The sequence below is a fragment of the Stegostoma tigrinum genome, chromosome 43 (assembly GCF_030684315.1).
Source record: "Stegostoma tigrinum isolate sSteTig4 chromosome 43, sSteTig4.hap1, whole genome shotgun sequence".
NCBI lineage: Eukaryota > Metazoa > Chordata > Chondrichthyes > Orectolobiformes > Stegostomatidae > Stegostoma > Stegostoma tigrinum.
Genome location: NC_081396.1, coordinates 13,627,780 through 13,647,873, shown reverse-complemented (window position 1 = coordinate 13,647,873; position 20,094 = coordinate 13,627,780). Strand labels below are relative to the sequence as shown.

The window sequence follows — 20,094 nt, the reverse complement described above, 5'->3', positions numbered from 1 at the left end:
ATGGAACAGTCCCTCTTCCGAAGTAACACTGGCCCGAAACCCACCTCTTCCTCCATAACATTAACGACTGTATCGGCGCCGCCTCGTGCTCCCACCAGGAGCTTGAACATTTCATCCACTTCACCAACACCTTCCACTCCAACCAGAAGTTAGAAGTATTTCTAATACCTGTTCACCTGGACTATTTCTAATACCTGTCTCACCTTCCTGGACCTCTCTGTTCCCATCTCCGGCAACCACCTCGAAACTGATATCTATTTCACCGACTCCCACAGCTACCTAGAATACATCTCCTCCCACCCACCTTCCTGCAAAAATAACACCCCCTGTTCTCAATTCCTTCACCTCCGCCACACCTGCTCCCAGGATGAGGGCATTCCACTCCAATACATCTCAGGTTTCCTAATATTTCAAGGACCGCAAATCCTCCCCCCGACCCCCACAGTGGTCGAGAACGCCCTTGACCGCGTCTCCCACATTTCCCGTAATTCGTGCCCCCTCTCCGCAATAACAACCAAAACACAATCCCCCTCATCCTCACGTACCACGCCACCAACCTCTGGATCTAACGTATCATCCTCCAACCATCATCTGCAATCCGACTCCACCAAAGACATTTCTCCCTCCCCACCCTTATCTGCTTTCTGGAGGGACCACTGTCTCTGTGACTGCCTTGTCTGCTCTGCACTCCCCTCCAGCCCCAATACACGTGGCACGTTTTTCCCTGCAACTGCAAGAAGTGCTACACCTGCCCCCACACCACTCCCCTCACTCCCCATCCCAGGCCCGAAGAACACTTTCCACCTCAAGCAGATGTTCACTTGCACATCTGCCAATGTGGTCTCCTGCATCCACTGCTCGCGTTGTGGCATCCTCTACATTGGGGAAACCAAGTGGAGGCTTGGGGACCGCTTTGCAGAATACCTACACTTGGTTCGCACTCAACAATTGCGCCTCCCAGTTGCGAACTGTTTCAACTCCCCCTCCCATTCCTCAGACGACATGTCCATCTTGAGCCTCCTGCAGTGCCACAACGATGTCACCCGAAGGTTGCAGGAACAGCATCTCATATTCCGCTTGGGAACCCTGCGGCCCAATGGTGTCAATGTGGGCTTCATAAGCTTCAAAATCTCTCCTCCCGCTACCGCATCCCAAAACCAGCCCAGCTCGCCCTTGCCTCCCTACCCTTGTCCTTCCTCCTACCTCAAGCCCCAACCTCCGTCTCCTACCTACTAACCTCATCCCGCTCCCTTGACCTGTCCATCCTCCCTGGACTGACCCAGCTCCATCCTACATCCCCATCTACACTCACCTTTACTGGCTCCATCCCCACCTCTTTGACCTGTCTGTCTCCTCTCCACCTACCTTCTCCTCTATGCATCTTCTATCCATCTCCCCCTCTCTCCCTCGTTATCTCAGAACCTCCTTCCCCTTCCCAATTTCTGAAGAAGCATCTAGGCCTGAAACATCAATCTTCCTGCTCCTCTGATGCTTGACCTGCTGTGTTCATCCACCTCTACACTTTGTTATCTCAGATTCTCCAGCATCTGCTGTTCCTACTATCTCTGCTAATGCAGAAAACTTGTTTGATATCCTGCAAGCTGTTCAAGTCCTGGGAGACGGTTGCTGAGGGCTGATTAATATTATGCTTCTTCAAACGATGACACGATGGTATTGTTCTGAATAGGTTAGAAAATTAACATGTACTCAGGGATAGACACTGATGTAGACACACGTTTTGCAGCTGTCAGCAAAATAAAGCCGTGAGGATTAAAACTGTGAAAGGGCTGTAAATGGGGTGGAAGGAGCATTTTAATTCAGTCTCCCTTTCATAGTGAAAGAGTAGGGGTAAATGGGTGTTTATCTGGCTGGCGGTCAGTGGCTAGTAGTGTGTCTCAGGGATCAGTGTTGGGACTGCAATTGTTTACAATTGATACAGATGATTTATAGTCGGGGATGAAGTGTGGTGTGTCAACATTTGCAGATGACACTAAGCTGAGCGGTAGAGCAAAGTGTGCAGAAGAACTGAAGGCCTGCAGATGGTTATACAGTCTAAGTGAGTGGGCAATGGTCTGGCAGATGGAGTTCAATGTCAATAAATGTGAGGTCATCCATTTTGATAGGAATAACAACAAAGTAGGCTATGGTTCAAATGGTAAAAAAATTGCAGCATGTTACTGTGCAAAGTGACTTGGGTGTCGTTGTGCAGGAATCGCTCAAAGTAATATTGTAGCAGGTAATTATAAAGGCAAATAGAATTTTGTCTGTCATTGCGAGAAGGATGGAGTTTAAAAACAGGGAGGCTATGCTGCAGCTGTATAGGGTCCTGATGAAGCCTCACCTGGACTACTGTGTGCAGTTTTGGTCTCCTGACTTGAGAAGGGATATACTCTCACTGGAGGGGGCACAGAGGAGACTGACTTGGTTGATTCTAGACTTGAGAGGGTTGGAATATGAGGAGAGACTGAGTTGGTTGGGATGATACTCATTGGAATTCAGAAGACTGAGGGGAGAGTTTATAGAAACATACAAGATTATGAAGGGAATAGATAAGGTGGAGACAGGGAGGTTGTTTCCACTGGCAGGTGAAACGAGGAGGAGGCGGGTATAGCTCAAAATAAAAGGAAGCAGATGTCAGACTGAGGACAGGAGGAACTTCTTCACCCAAACGGTTGTGAATCTGTGGAATACCCTGCCCAGTGAAGCAGTTGAAACTACCTCGTTTAAGGCAAGACCAGATCACGTTATGAACATGAAAGGAATTTAGGTTGATGGTGAGCGAGTGGGTGAGTGGAGCTGAGTCTCAAAAAGATCAGCCAGGATCTTATTGAACATCGGGGCAGTCTCCAGGGGCCGGATGGCCTACTCCTGCTTAGTTCTGATGTTTTTCTATTATAATGTTATAGAACCTCACAGAAAAAGGATATTTTAAAGCAATTCACCCTGCATTACTGAAGACGCGCCAGCCAGAGGTTCTGAGGAAGGATCACCTGACCCAAAACGTTAACTCTTTCTTTTCCCTCACAGATGCTGTCAGACTTGCTGAGCTTTTCCAGCAACTTTGGATATTTTCCCTGATTTGCAGCATCCGCAGTTCTTCCGGTTTTTACTGTGTGTTTTGGTATTTATTTACAAGGGGCTCTTTACTTACAGCCAGCTCTGTCTTTTAGGGTTTATTTGTAAGGGGCCCTGTTTTACGGATAATATACAGGTCGGCTCGATGTTGGGGTGTATTGACAGGTGCTCTGTGCCTTCGGCTTTGTTGAGAAGGAGCCCGGTGTTTCACCTTTTACTTCCTGGGGGATATGTGTTCGTGTTCGTCTGAAGGGGTCTCTGTATTTGAGCGTATAATTACAGGGGGTGAAGTTGATGTTGTAGAAGTTTGTTTAAACAGGACTCTGTGTTTTGGGGTTATTTACAGTGAAGCCCGCTTTTTACGGATTATAGACAGGTGTTTGAGGGCCTCTGTGCAGGCGGCTCCGTGTGTGAGGGCGAGGAGTGCGGCTGAAGCTTGGTTTAGTTTGGGCCTGAGGTTCTGGTGAGTGCCGGATTGGGCGAGCGTGAGGTCTGAGCTTTTCCAGCAATTTTGTTTTTGTTCCTGATTTTACTGTATCCACAGTTCCTTTTAGTTTTTACTTTTTTGTGTTTATCTACAGGGGGCTCTGAATGTCAGGGTTTATACACTGGTGTTCCTGTGTTTTAGGCTTTATTTCACGGGTGCTGTTTGTTTTAGGAGGCTCTATTGTTTAGTGTTCATTTACAGGGGCATCTGTGTTTGGGGTTTATTCACAGTGAGCTTCGTGTTTTAGGGGTAATTTAGTGGGTTCTGTGTGTTCGGACTTAGATACGGGGGCTCTGTTTTCGGGTTTAGTTAAAGGGGCCTTTTTTTTAGGAGTTATTTACAGGGCGCTCTATGTTTTAGGGTTGGACATCAGCGACCATCTCACAATGATCACTCCCACAGATCTGACCCGCCGACAGTCCTGCAATCTGTTAGTCCTGAGCATCTAATCATGTAGCACTCCCATCAATTCTGACCCTCTGATAAAGAGGCACTTTCTCAGACCAACACAGTGACAATGCCACAATTCCTCACTACTGACAAAGTACTAACTTCTCACAGAGGTAATTCCTCAGTATTGAGCCTCCAATAGAAATGCAATACTTCCGTACTGACCTTCTGAATTGGTTGCTCACCATTAATTCTGAACCCGTTCCAATGATGCTCCTCCTCTGTGTTCAGTCTCTCATAATAATGCACTCTGGCTGTTCTGATCCTCTGACAATGCTGCAATTATGTATGAATTATTATCTTGTATTATCAGTACAGGACTCCCTCAATGCTTCCTCCATTACACTGAGGTCTATCGTTTATATCGGCTCCAACAAACCTGCTCTTATTTGACGGGCCAGGCATTGCTTCACTTGTACAGATTTTGTCAAGTCCTGCTGATGTTTCTGGGAGGACTTTTTCTGACACCTCAGAATTGACCCCTGACAATGTTGCACTCCCCCCTCACTTATGACCGCACCTGAGCTGCAATACCTCGGGGCTCACCTCCTAATTATGTAGCACCCATGAATTCTAAGTCCCTAAAATGAGATACTGCCTCAGTATTGACCCTCTGTTACGAATGCACTAAGTCAGAACAACCCTCCAGCAATGTGACCCTGCCTCAGAACTGACACTGAGAATGAGGCACTCCTTCAGCACTGCATCTCTAATCATACATTACATTGAGACATTCCTTGTGTACTGACCCTTTGAACAATCAGGCATTCCCTCAGTACTGACAGTCTGACGATTGTGCACTCCCTCAGTACTGGACCTCTGATAATGAGGCACTCTCGTAGTGCTGACCTCTCATAGACCTGTAACACCTCAGCCCTTATGCTCTGACAGTGTTTCAATACCTCAGTACTGACCCTCTGACAACGGGTCAGTGCCTCAGAACTGCCCCCCTGACAATAAGGGAAACCGTCATACTGACCCACTGCTTCTGAGGCCCTCCCTCCACACTGACTTCCCAGTGCAAAACTATTTCAGTACTGGCCCTTGAAATGTGAACAACTTCCTTAATTCTGTCCCCCTTAAATGGCAGCACTCCCTCAGCACTGACCCTTTGACAATAACGCACTCCCACATTTTTGACCCTGTGACAATGAGGCACTCCCTCACCCCTGATGCTCAGACAGCGCTTCAATATCTCAGTCCTGATACTGTCACTGCCTCAGCACGGACCACTTGACAACGAGACACTGGTTAAGAACTGACCTGCTCACAGAGCTGCAAGACCTCAGTACTGACCCTCTCATCAAGGGACACTATCTGAATTCTGACACCTGCATAATGAGGCACTGCCTCAGCGTTCACCCTCTGACAAACTCCTGACGACCCCCTGTAAAGACTGACAGTCTCCCTGGACGTCCTATAAATCCTGACAGTCTCTCCTGGACTCACAATGAACACTGACACACTCCCCAGGGACTCTTTGTAAATACCCACACACACACACACACACACACACACACACACACACACACACACACACACACACACACACAGGGGCACCCTGTAAATATTGACACACACACAGGGACACCCTGTAAATATTGACACACGACCTGGCAATCCCCTGTCAAGACCAACAGAGTCCCCGGGGACACACTGTGAATATTGACACATGTGTGTGACCCCCTGGAAATACTGACAAAGCCCCTGAAATCATCTGTAAAACTGACACACTCCGTGGGACCCCCTGTAAATATTGACACAGTCCCAGCAAATCCTGAAAATACTGACAGTCCCTGGGACCCTCTGCAAAGACTGACGCATTTCCCGGGGCCCCCTTTAAATACTGAAAAATTCCCGCGACCTACAGGGGTTCAGGGACTGCGTCAGTATTGACAGGGGCTCCTGGTGAGAGTGTCAGTATTTACAGGGTGTTCCGGGAATTTGTAATTATTTACAGGTGCTCCCGGGAGTGTGTCAGTAGTTACAGGCGGTCCCATGGAGGGTCAGTATTTACAGGGCGTCTCAGGGATTGTGTCAGGATTGACAGGGAGACTTGGGGAGAGCGTCAGTAGTTACAGGGGTGCCCGTGGACTTTGTTTTTTCAGCGGGTGTTAGGGAGAGCTACAGTATTTCAAGGTGGTCCCAGGGAGTGTGCCAGTGTTTACAGGGATTCCAGGGGAGTGTGTCAGTATGCACCGAGCCCCTATAAATTCTGACACGCTCCGCAGGACTCCCTGTAAATACTGACATAGTACCTGAGAATCCCTGAAAATGCCACCACACTCCCAGGGACCCTCTGTAAACGCTGACACATTTCCCAGGGCCCGCTTTATACACTGAAAAATTCCCTCGGCCTCCTCTGTATACTGACACACATCCCCGGACCCTTGTACGTATAGACACACTCTACACAACTAACCACAAATACTGGGATATCCCGTAAATACCGACACACACCTCACGACACACTGTAACTACTGTCACATTCCCTGGAATCCGCTGTAAATACTGAGAAACTCCCTGGGGCTGCATGTAAATACGGACACATTTCCCAGGGACCCCTCTAAACACGAACACATTCCCTGGGACTTCACCTAAACACTGACACATTCCACGGAACCCCCGTAAACACTGATAAACTCCCAGGACCCCCTGGAAATAATTACACATTCCCCATTCCCCCTGTAAATACCGATACACACGCCGGAACTCCCGTAAACACTGACACATTCCACCCCCGGATACCGATACTCTCCCTGGGACACCCTGCAAATACTGATGCAATCACCGGGACCGCTGTAAATTCTGTCACACTCCTCGGGAAGCCCTCGAAATACTGACATATTCCCTAGACACCCTTTAAATACTGGCAAAGTCCCAGAGAACCCCTGAAAATACTGCCACACTCCCCAGGACCCTTTGTAAATACTGACAATACTGCAAATATTGACACATTCCCTGTCCCCGCTATAAGTACTGAGAAACTCCCTGGGACTCCCTGTATACAATGACACATTTCCCAGGGTACCCTCGAAACACTGACACATTCCCCAGGAGCTCCTCCAAATACTGACACACAGCCCCACACCCCTGTACAGACAAACTTCCTGCGACCCACTGTAAATCTTGACATACTCCCTGAGACCCCCTGGAAATACCGACACACCACCCCTCCCGGGACCGCCTGGAAATACCAAAACACTGTAGGGATTCTCCGATTCTATTCTATGATGCCCTTGTCCTGTGAATGAATGAATAAATAAAGAAACCTGGCGAAGCCGCCAAACAGCATAGCCAGCAAGTGATAGACACAGCAAAGTGATCCCACCATCAATGGATCAAATCTGAGCTCTGCAGTCCTGCCACATCTCGTCATTTACTGTGGTGCACAATTAAACAACTGATTGGACGTGAAGACTCTACACATATCCCCATCCTCAATGATGGAAGAGCCCAGCACATCAGTGCAAAAGATAAGGCTGAAGTATTCATAGCAATCTTCAGCCAGAAGGGCCAAGTGGATGATTCATCTCGGGCTCCGCCAGCATCACAGATACCGATCTTCAGTGAATTCAATTCACCCCACGTGATGTCAGGAAACACTTGGAGACACTGGATACTGCAAAGGTCACAGGCCCTGACAATATTCTGGCAATAATACTGAAGACTTGTGCTCCAGAACGTGCCGCTCCCCGTGCCAAGCTGTTGCAGTGCAGTTTCAACACTGGTATCTACCCGACAATGCGGAAAATTGCCCAAGTATGTGCTGTATTGCAAACATAGGACAAATCCAACCTGGCCATATACTGCCCCATCAGGCTGTACTCAATCATCAGGAAAGTGATAGAAGGTGTCAGGAACATTGTTATCAAGCAGCACCTGCTCAGCGACGGCCAGTTTGGGTTACGTCAGGGCAGCTCAGCTCCTGACCTCATTCCAGCCTTGGTTCAAACATGGACAATACAGCTGCATTCCAGAGGGGAAGTGAGAGCTCCAGCCTTTTACAACAAGACTACATTTGACCAAGTGTGGCATCAAGAAGCCCGAGCAAAACTGGACTCAATGGGTATAAGGGGACAAATTCTCCACTTGCTGGAGTCATACCTGGCACGCAGGAAAATGAATGATCTTATTGGAGGTCAGATACCTTAGCTCCAGGGGATCCCTGCAGGAGTTTCTCGGGGCAGTGTCCGAGATATAACCATCTTCAGCTGCTTCATCAATGAACTTGCGTTTATCATAAGGCCAGAAGTTGGGATGTTCCTGATGATTGCACAATGTTCAGCATCATTCATGATTCCTCAGATCCTAAAGCAGTCCTTGTCCAAATGCAACCAGATCTGGGCAATACCCAGGCTTGGTCAGACAAGTGGAAGTTACATTCACACCACAGAAATACCAGGCAATGACCGTCACCAACAAGAGACAACCCCCCTCCTTGACAAACAATTTGTTACATTCACTGCATCCCACACTGTCACCGTCATGGGGGTGAGCTTTGAACAAAAACTGAACCAGACTCACCACATAAACACAGTGACTATAAGAGCAGGTCAGAGGTGAGGAATGCTGCGGCGACTAACCCACCTCCTGATTCCCCAAAACGTGTCCACTGTCTGCAAGGCATAAGTCAGGACTGTGATGGAACGTTCCCCATTTACCAGGATGGCCGCAGCTGTAACAACATGCAAGAAGCTTGACTCCATCCAGGACAAAGCAGCCCAGTTGATTGACACGATATCGACAATCATCCACTCCCTCCACCACCAATGATGAGCGGCCTCAGCAGCACTGTGTACGATCTACAAGATGCATGGCAGAAGTTCGCCAAAGCTCCTCATGCAGTACCTTCCAAACCCATGACAGCTTCCATCTCGAAGGACAAGGGCATCAAGTACATGGGAACACCTCCTTCAATCCCACTCCAAGCCACTCGTGATTCTGATTTAGAAATATATCCGGAATCCTTCACTGCGACTGTTCAAAAGATGGGAATTCCCTCCCTCATGGAACTGTGGGGGCAACACACAGCAGGCGAACTGCAGCGGTTCGAGAAGGCAGCTCACCACCAACATCTCCAGGGCAATTAGGGATGGGCAATAAATGCTGGACCAGTCAGTGACACACACATCCAACAAATAATTGAAGAAACAAACTCTTATTAATTACAGTGATTTTTCACAGTCTCACAGCCAGCCATGCCTCATATACACACATCTTAGTGACAATGTGGTGACCGTAACCAGACCCACAGTGAGCCTGGGCTCATCCACACTCCTCCCAGTCACATTTCTGATTTGAAAAATACACCTTTTTCACAAGAAATCTCTTTGTATATGTACAATGTCACAACTGCAGTTGCCTTCTGTCCAGCTGCATATCAAATAAACAAATAAAGCATTGGACTTTGGCTCCACCCAATGAACCAAAGACCTCTCTTAGACATACAACAAAAATATTTACATACATGTGAGACACGGGGAGGGTCCGATAACTGAATGGACCCTCATTTACCTTCAGCAGGAAAACCTCAGACAGTGGTCCTTCCCGACTGTGCCTCGGCAGCAGCAGCCCCATCGTCCCAGTTATGCCCCAAGCTTTTAGTGCATCCCAGTTATGCCTCGTGGACACACCAGCTGGCTACTGACAGGGAGCCTGGCAGCATCTACACGCTTCCGCGTCATGATGCGGTGACTGGAAATGGTCTCACAGTGGCCCTGGCCTCATTCGCACAACTCACAGCAAGTCCGACTTGACTGTAAACGGTCTGACAATTGCCCTCACCTCATTGACACACCTCCAGTAATTATACAGGGACGCAAAACAGTCTCACACCGAGCATGGCCTTATTTACACTCCTCCCAGAAACTAAACAGTGATTGTAAACAGTATCACAGTGGGCCTGGCCTCATCTCCATGCTTCCGACTTACTGTACGGTGACTGTGAACAGCCTCACAGCAAGTCTGTCCTCATCCGTGCACCTCCCAATAACTATATGCTGAAGGTAAACATTGAGCCTGGCCTCATCCACACACTCCCTGCAGCGAAACGGTAACTGTAAAAAGTCTCACACTGAGCCGAGAGAGAGTAGGAACTGCTAATGCTGGAGTCTGCGAGAACTGGGTGTGGGCTGGATGAACACAGCACGACAGGCAGCATCAGAGCAGCAGGAAAGCTGATGTTTCGGGTTTCACCCACAGCCACTTCCAGGGCAGTGTACTGTGGCACAGGCCAACAAGGTGCACATAAACAATCTGACAGGTCGTGCCCTTCTCACCACCCGCCAATCTATGTTTTGTTGTTTGTTGGAAAGTTCTGATGATGAGACATTGTACCAAATGACTTTGTCAGTCTGCTCTGGGAACCACACGACAGGATCCAGCCTCTCCTTTTCCCACAGGGTCTCGAGCACGCTGCGTGCTGACCACGACCTGATGGACTGGCGGTCAGAGGTTTGTTTCTTTGCAAATTTCACAACAAAGGACATATGTTATAGAACGGTCCAAATACTTGGAGCTTTCCGTGGCAGAGAGGCCAGTCCCTTCGTTCGCAACACTGGGATCAGGTCGTACCTCAGTACCTCGTGACACTTGGTCTTTGCGTACTGAGAGTCTACACACAGCTTAATGCACAACAAGGTGGACATCAGGATGAGGGTGACATTGGGTACGTTCTTCCCCCACTTAGCCAGAGCTTAGTACATGGAGTTGTTGCAGACACGGTCTATCTTAGGCTTCCAGTAGGAATGGAAGATGGCTCGGATGAGGGAAACAGTGCAGTGTGGGTGATGGGCCAGAACTGTGCCATGCACAACGACAGAGAGAGTGCCTCACACCTGATGACCAGGATTTTACCCACAATGTGCACCTCCCAAGGCTTTCTGCACGCCCCAGGCTCTCTGAACTGTGTGCCCAGCACTTTTGGGTAATCTGCCCTGACGGTGAAGGGAATGAGGGATCATTCAGGCCAGATCCCAAAGGACATGGCCTCACTCTTGTCTCGATTTACCGTGGCTCCCGAGGCCAGTTTGAAAGGGTCACAGATGCTCATGAACCTGCGCACTGACACTGGGGCTGAGCAGAGATTGGTGACATCGTTATCTTACAGGGACGCTTTGACCTGCAGGCCCGCTCTACCTGGAATAATCACACTTCTCAGGCTCACATCCTTACTGATGGACTCAGCAAAGGGCTCGATAGAGCACACAAAAAGGCACGAGAGAGTGGGCAGCCCTGCCAGACCCTGGATCTGATGGGTAAGCTCTGTGATTCCCATACGCAGATTGAGACTGCGCTCATGATGTCGGTGTAGATCTGTCGGGCCCAATTGCAGATTCTCTCCCCTCAGCCCATTTTATAAAGCACATCCCACATGTTGGTCTGCAATATCCTGCCAAAGGCCTTCTCTTGGTCCAGGCTGATGAGGCAGGTATCCACCCCTCTGTTCTGCCTGCCGGTGATCGTATCCCTCGGAGGGCGAGGCTCTCAGAGATCGTCCTGTCCCCTGCAGCACAGGTTTGGTCAGGGTCAATCACCAATCGCAGAGCAGACCTGACCCAGTTACAAATGACTGAGACAGGATTTTGTAGGCTACATTCGCCAATTATATTGGTCGCTGCTTTCTAACTTCCTCCCTCAATCCCTTCCACTTGCAGGTCAGGGTGATGATACCATTCCTCATGGATTCGCTCATAGTACCTGACAGAAGCATACTGTCGTACAGCTCCAGCAGGCCCTGGCCAATCAACTCCCAAAGAGCTGAATACAACTCGGCTGGAAAGGCATCACTTCCCAGAGTTTTATTCTTTTCGAAGGCCTTCTCCAGCTCATCCAGAGATAATGGTCGGTCCAGGCTCTCCTGCTTGGTGTTGTCTCAGACCCCCAGGATCGAGGACAGGAATGTCTGGGTGTCATTGCGCTGGCTGTGGTCAGAGAGTCATACGGACTGGCTTGAAAGGATTTGCTGAGCTTCAGGATGTCTGATTGAGACAAACTTATCGAGCTATGTTCATCCTTCAGGCTGCTGAGCACAGAGCTCTCCTTTAGCATCTTCAAGAAGACGGAATGTGAACACATCTCATTAGGTCACATGCAGCTTTAAAGGGCACTGATTTGGCCTCCATTGGAATACTGTATCTAATTCCAGTCTCCCTGCTGTGGGAAGGATGTTGTGAAACCGGAAAGGGTTCAGAAAAGATTTACAAGGATGGTGACTGGGTTGGAGGGTTAAAGCTCAAGGACGAGGTTGAATAGACTGGGTCTATTTTCCCTGGAGCATCAAAGGCTGAGGGATGACCTGATCGAGATTAGTAAGAGCATGAGAGGCATGATTGGGTTTATAGACATTGTCTGTTCCCTGGGGTGGGAGAGTCCATAACTGGAGGGCATAGGTTTAAAGTAACAGGGGAAAGATCTAAAAGGGATTTAAGGTACATTATTTTCATGCAGAGGGTGGTGTATGTATGAAATGAGCTGCTCGAGAGAGGATTGGAAGCTGGTACAATTTCAACATTTAAAAGCCATCTGGGTGGGAAAATGAATAGAAAGAGTTTCGAGGGATATGGGCCAAATGCTGGCAAATGGGACTACATTTATTTAGGATATCGAGTCAGCATGAACAAGTTGGACCAAACGGTCTGTTTCAGTGCTGTCTGTCTCTGACTGTTATTCTCTCTTGCTCCACAGTGCAGACCCTGAACCGCAAGATTATCTTGGAGGCCTCCAAGGCAGAGAGTGGGGCTTCCTGCCTCCACACCTCCTGGGGCTCCTTCGTGACATTGACCCGATTGTCTGGAGTAAGAGTAGGTTTTGCACGGGTTTCTGGAGTTTGAACAGTTTTGCCCAACTCTCTCTCACCTTCTGAACACTTTTCAGGACAAAGAACTTCTTGGTGTTCGCTTTGACTGCCTCCCACCACGTGCAAAAAGGGTCTTCATCGTTCTCCACCCTGTGTGCTCTCTTTTGAGCTTCTTAATGTTTTTCTGGGGTCAGCTTCCATGTTCCCTTGCCAGCCCGCTGGTCATCCTGTAGGTGACAGTCAGCCAACAGGAGGCAGTAGTCAGAGAAGAACACCGGCTTGACTTCAATGGATATGATCGAGGACGTGTGGGCGCAAACAGGAAATCTATCCAATGGGTGGATAGACCCGTCTGGCTATGACCAGGCGTTTCTACTCTATGCTCAGTCTGCAGGGGTGCTGAAGATGTTATGCAGCTTGGCAACTTTAACCGTTTCCATCAGAAATCGGGACGTCGAGTCCAGTTCACTGTCATACCCTCCATATTGTTCATTCGTGCCGATGATGCAGCTGAAGTCTCTGGCCAGAATGACTGGGCTGGACATCACCAGCAGCAGTGGAAGCAGGACGGCCAACCCCTCACTCTTTCCCAGTGGGGTCTCCATGTTAATTACTCCGGGAAGCGTTTCTCTATGAGCCTGGCCTGATCTACACATCTCCCACAAACTATATGGTAACTGTAAACAGTCTTAAAGTGAGCCCGATTGATTCACCCTCCTATCAGGAACTTGCCAATGATTACTGCCTGTTTCACAGTCAGTCTAGTCTGATCTTCTCTTCCTCTGAGTGAATCCTTTCTGTCCTCTTCCATTCAGCCCGTGCCTTTGCGACTACAGCCAGATTCCCCTTTCATTGCATTTCATTCTCCTCACTGTCTCGGTGCTGCCACATACATCACCTGTCTCTGCATTTCCCTCTGTGATAGTTCTTGTGAAACCCATCCCCCTTCCTGCCCCACCTTCCAGCTGCAATGTTGGAAGATCACCACATTGGGCATTGCCATTAGTGCTCCAGCTCATTCATATTTCTTCACCAAACAGAAACACAACTCATCAACAAGAGTTAGTGGCAGGCAAATGAGATACATCAGACATCTAAAAGCAGTTTGTTGTTCAAAAGTGGAACTAACTTTAATTTGTATGCGTACAATAGAATCAGGAAGAATAATACATAAATAGCATGCAACTCATTTCACTGAACACATTTGTGCAAATAAATAATATCTCTGCAGTTCAACCAACTCCAACAGCATAACATTAGAGACAGAACATTTGGAAATGATACAGAAATTTCAGATACTAATGATTTAAAGAGGAGTACAGATTAAGATCGGGGAAACTGAACATGGTGTACACACTAAAATCCATTTCGCAATTGGAATGCCTCATTCAGGCAATTACATCTCTCTCCCTCAGTCTCAAATGGTCTTCTTCCCATTCGATTTTCTTTTACTCTCTGGGCCACCCCCAATAAGCAGTTCCCTTCCCTCCCCAGTTTAGCCTCATGCCTTCCTTTACACTGGTATGGAATGGTATCTTTCTAGTACGTTTGATTTTCGATGAACACACCGCACTGGTTTGTGACCAGGTCGGCCAGTTGAACCTCACAGAATATGAGTTGCCTGATTGTTCCATATTAACAGCCCAAATCAGGGAGCCCTGGCTGACAGATAAGAGGTGTGAGCATCAGAGATGCTGACACCCTGTCAACTATCTCTGAATGAGGCAGTGCTAAAGTTGAAGACAGTTCATTTGGAAATAAAAGTTGAATTGGAGATCGACACTGGCCTCCGTGTATTTAAAATACATCTCCAGCACTAGGTTTGAATATTATTGTTATCCTTTTGTTATCAAACATCTCTGTGTGCAGTGATCAGCAGGGTTATAACATGGAGATGTGGGAACAGGTTTGTTTAGATTCCCTACAGTGTGGATACAGGCCCTTTGGCCCAACAAGTGCACACCAAACCTTGGAGCATCCCACCCAGACCCACGCCCCTGAACACTACAGGCAATTTAGCATTGCCAATCCACCTAGCGTGCACATCTTTGGACTGTGGGAGGAGACCGGAGCACCTGGTGGAAACCCACGCAGACACAGGGACAAGGTGCAAATTCCACACAGACAGTTGTCTGAGGCTGGAATTGAACCTGGGTCCCCAGTGCTGTGAGGCTGCAGTGCTAACCGCTGAGCCACCGTGCCGCCCCATATCGTGTTGCTTTTGCACAAACTTCGATGAAGAGGAAAATGCCACTGATCATGGGAACTGCAGATGCTGGAGAATCCAACATAAAGTGTGGAGCTGGATGAACACAGCAGGCCAAGCAGCATCTCAGGAGCACAAAAGCTGACATTTCGGGCCTAGACCCTTCATCAGAGAGGGGGATGGGAGAGGGAACTGGAATAAATAGGGAGGGGGGGGATGCGGACCGAAGATGGAGAGAAAACAAGATAGGGAGAGAGGAGAGTACAGGTGAGGAGGTAGGGAGGGCATAGGTCAGTCCAGGGAAGACAGACAGGTCAAGGAGGCAGGATGAGGTGTGGCTTGAGGTGGGAGGAAGGGATGGGTGAGAGGAACAACATGTTAGGGAGGTGGAGACAGGCTGGGCTGGTTTTGGGATGCAGTCGGGGGAAGGGAACAGCTGGGCTGGTTTTGTGATGCAGTAGGGGGAGGGGAAGAACTGGGCTGGTTTTGGGATGCAGTTGGGGAAGGGGAGATTTTGAAGCTGGTGAAGTCCACATGGATACCATTGGGTTGCAGGGTCCCCAAGCGGATTATGAGTTGCTGTTCTTGCAACCTTCGGGTGGCATTATTGTGGCACTGCAGGAGGCCCATGATGGACATGTCGTCTAAGGAATGGGAGGGGGAGTTAAAATGGTTCGCGACTGGGAAGTGCAGTTGTTTGTTGCGAACCGAGTGGAGGTGTTCTGCAAAGCGGTCCCCAAGCCTCTGCTTGGTTTCCTCAATGTAGAGCGGGTCAGGAGTGAGGGGGCAGGTCACTGTGAGGGGGTCAGGACTGCAGGGGCAAGTCACTGTGAGCGGGTAAGGACGGAGAGGGCAAGTCCTTGTGATTGGGACAGGACTGCAGGGGCAAGTCGCTGTGAGCGGGTCAGGATGGAAGGGGCAATTCGCTGTGAGCATTTCACTCAGAAACTGCGTCCCATTTCACTCAGTCGCTGCGTCCCATTTCACTCAGTCACTGCATCCCATTTCACTCAGTCACTGCATCCCATTTCACTCAGTCACTGCATCCCATTTCACTCAGTCACTGCATCCCATTTCACTCAGTCACTGCATCCCATTTCACTCAGTCACTGCATCCCATTTCACTCAGTCACTGCATCCCATTTCACTCAGTCACTGCATCCCATTTCACTCAGTCACTGCATCCCATTTCACTCAGTCACTGCATCCCATTTCACTCAGTCACTGCATCCCATTTCACTCAGTCACTGCATCCCATTTCACTCAGTCACTGCATCCCATTTCACTCAGTCACTGCATCCCATTTCACTCAGTCACTGCATCCCATTTCACTCAGTCACTGCACCCCATTTCACTCAGTCACTGCATCCCATTTCACTCAGTCACTGCATCCCATTTCACTCAGTCACTGCATCCCATTTCACTCAGTCACTGCATCCATGCTGCATGGCCCATGCTATGTATAAATGTGGCATGAAATCCTTACTTGTATGTTCATTTCCTCTTGTAATAACATGTGGCATCAGTAGCATCCTTAATCACTTGCATTTCATCGGAAAGCCTGGTACAAACACCAGATAACATGACAGTCCGAACAGAACGCTTTTTCCAATGCTTTCAACATATAGTCATGTGTGTCTCAGTGAATAAAAATCCTCCTCATTTTACCGCAATTAAATCTCATAATAAAGGGAGTATGTCTGAAAGTCGTCTCATCCGAAGGAAAACAGACTTGCTCCAGGAAAGCTGCTAAAATATATCAAGAAAAATACATATGAAATGATTCTAGAAATTTCTGCAACACAAAGATCAAAGGAAACAATAGTTTGATGAACACACTGTTAAGTGTTGCACTTACAAATCACATTTTGGAAAACAAACCACACTGATTTTCTACTTTATAAAAAAAAATTGTTCCAAGTCTTCATTATGCAGCAGAGAACTGAAAAGGTGTAGACTTTTAACCTGCATAGAAAGTATGTGCGGAAGTTAAAACAAACAAAAAAAGCCACTTCTGTCCTAAAAAGACAATATTATATTACAAAAAGGCAGGAAAGTTGGAGAATGCAGCATCATGCTTCCTGCAGAGATCAAGTTTTGTCTGTGTCGTAAAAAACAAAAGAACTGTGGGCACTGTAAATCAGCAACAAAAGCAGAAGTTGCTGGAAAAGCTCAGCAGGTCTGGCAGCATCAGTGAAGAGTGAGATCTGAGGAAGGGTCACAGGACGCGAAACATTAACTCTGACATTGTCTACGTCATAGTGAGTTATGTCTATTGCTTCAGCAAAATCCAACCAACTCTGAATGAAAATCAATGCTTAAGAAATATCCAAAACATCCGCTGTCCCCGTTGTGGCTTCCTCTACATTGGGGAAACGATGCAGAGGCTTGGGGACCGCTTTTCAGAACACCTACGCTCAGTTTGCAAGAAACAACTGCACCTCCCAGTCACTAACCATTTCAACTCCCCCTCCCATTCCCGAGAGAACATGTCCAACCTGGGCCTCCTGCAGTGCCATAATGACGCCACCCCAAGGTTGCAGGAACAGCAAATCATATTCTGCTTGGGAACCCTGCAGCCCAATGCTATCAGTGTGGATTTCACAAGCTTCCAAATCTCCTGTCCTGCCACTGCATCCCAAAACCAGCCCAGCTCGTCCCCGCCTCCCTAACCTATTCTTCCTCTCACCCATCGCCCCTCCCACCTCATACCGCACCCCTATTTCCCCTCATCCCGCTCCCTTGACCTGTCCGGCCTCCCCAGACTGACCTATCCCCTCCCTGCCTCCCTACCCATACTCTCCTCTCCACCTATCTTCTCCTCCATCCATCTTCCATCCGCCTCCCCCTCTCTCCCTATTTATTTCAGAACCCGCACCCCCTCCCCATTTTCTGAAGAAGGTTCTCGGCCCGAAACGTCAGCTTTTGTGCACCTCAGATGCTGCTTGGCCTGCTGTCTTCATCCAGCTCCACACGTTGTTATCTCGCATTCTCCAGCATCTGCAGTTCCCGTTATCTCGCATTCTCCAGCATCTGCAGTTCCCATTATCTCTCCAAAACAAAGACTGCTGTCTTTCAAAACCCAATCTCAAATTTTGAAGATAGTCCTGACCCTGAAAAAAATACCAAATACGGAAAAAGAGGAAAATTGGAGGTGAAACCGTTCAAAAAATTTTCATTGGCACAACAAATGTTCCAACTGTAAAAGCAGGTTAAGCACCTGTATATAAGGAAACTGTACTCAAACTTTAAACAGACACTTACAGCCAACAAATGTGAGAAATATCCATTTCTTGCTGGATTACCAATTTTGCTGTTGGGAAAATAGGCCTAGGCTTAGCAATGTACATTCAAACAAGATAGCACCCTCTCAGAACTCAACACTCACAGTCGTAGAGTTCTGTTTTCACAGGTTGGAGTATAATAGCATCAAGCACAATACACCAAATCTTCTTTGGTGCCTTTTCCTTCCATAAAACTGCTTTTAGTAGATGTGCACAGAATTCATTTTATACACGTTGAACAGTTGGTAAGTTCAAGAGGCCAGTTCCAGCACTTGGACTTGCATCTGCTTCATCATCAAAACAGAACAAAATAAAGACCCACTCCTTGTAAGTCACGTTTTCCATTTTTAGTGACAAGGTGAAGTGCGAGAACTGCTCACTTGATGTTAAAATCTCTTAAGTATGTACCTATATATTTCAATTCTGTGAAATATGTGGAATGAGTTCGAGAGAAGGATTAATTTTGTTGCGCTGGGAGAGAGCTGGGACAGTTAAAATAAGTTGAATGGCCTCCTCCCATGCTAAAAATGTCCATAACTGTTCTTGGCCCTGCTAAATTCAAGTGGCCATCCTTTCATTGTGACTGTGAGACGCAGCACGTTACGATAGATGGCAGAATGAAGAAATCCTTTGTTATTAATGAACTTTTCAGCACTCGGCATTCTTCTGAAGTCAAATGTTCGATATGTACCTGTTGCACTGACTTGGTTCCAAACAGTTCTCATGTGGAGGTGCTGGTGTTGGACTAGGATAGACAAAGTCAGAAGTCACATGACATCAGGTTATAATCTGACAGGTTTATTTGAAATCACACAAGCTTTGGGAGTGCAGTCCCTTCATCAGGTGCGGTCAGGGAGGAAAACACACAGTCACACAATTGATAAGCAGACAGATCAAAACATCATACAACTGGTGTGAGTGGAGTGTCAGATAATAAGTCTTCATCCAGGATGTTTGTTGGTTTGCAGATATTTTGTTGAAGAAACACACAACTTGTAGTTACAGTCAGTGTGGTATCTTATAAATTCTTGCTTTTGAAATAAAGGTTAAAACTCTAAGACAGATTCTGAACACAAGCCTCGAAACTACAAGTCAGAGTCTGACCTGAGATGTCACCTTTTGTACATTCCTGTTGCGTTGCCTGATTATCATGACAACACAGCACTGACATGGACTTTATAAACGCTTTACTTGCCTCTAACACTCTTGGTACCTGCATAGAGTTATTATCTGACACTCCACTCACGCCAATTCTATGATCATTTGATCTCTCTGCTGATAAGCTGTCTCTCTCTGTGGTCACCTCACTAACTGCACCTGATGAAGGGGCTGCACTCCAAAAGCTTGTGTGATTTCAAATGAACCTGTTGGACGACAAGCTGGTGTTATGTGACTTCTGACTTCAAACACTTATAGAATGTGTTTTCAATCCTATCGTGACTTGACAATAAGTCAACTTCTTAAAATTTATAAAATGAGAATGTCAAGTGAAGTATGTCGAACCTTGAGCGCTTAAAAAAGGAAATATTACAACCATAGTCTAGTCAGACAGTAAAGACAGAAGGAATGATTTCATCGACTGTGTCTGACACCACACAATTAATCCCCCTGATGGAAGAAAGGTTGGCTGCGTTCTCTTTCTTCAGGAACATCCAGCTAATACCACCTTACTACTGCTTGTTTTATTCATCTGGTGATCCATTGAATTCCTTGCAGTCTTGGTCAAACCTTCATGTAATTTATTTAAATTTTCAATAAAATAAATTTAACTTCATATTCCACAATTTTAACA

General features: G+C 47.5%; 1 protein-coding gene across 2 annotated transcripts in view; it reads right to left on the bottom strand.

Moving 5' to 3' along the window:
• Nucleotides 1–18,029, bottom strand: part of LOC132206819 (complement C5-like) — a 73,512-nt gene extending 55,483 nt beyond the window's left edge. The window contains exons 1-2 of one of the 2 annotated variants that reach the window (XR_009443181.1): nt 17,952–18,029; nt 16,505–16,767 (exon numbers count right to left, since the gene is read on the bottom strand). Coding sequence is in view for 1 of the 2 variants with exons in the window: in XM_059641901.1 (XP_059497884.1) it covers nt 16,505–16,550 (46 nt within the window). In the remaining variant the exon portion in view is untranslated. Of the gene's footprint in view, nt 1–16,504; nt 17,488–17,951 lie in introns of those variants that run through there. The other variant, XM_059641901.1, reaches the window with a different exon arrangement.
• Between the last annotated feature and the right edge of the window lie 2,065 nt (nt 18,030–20,094).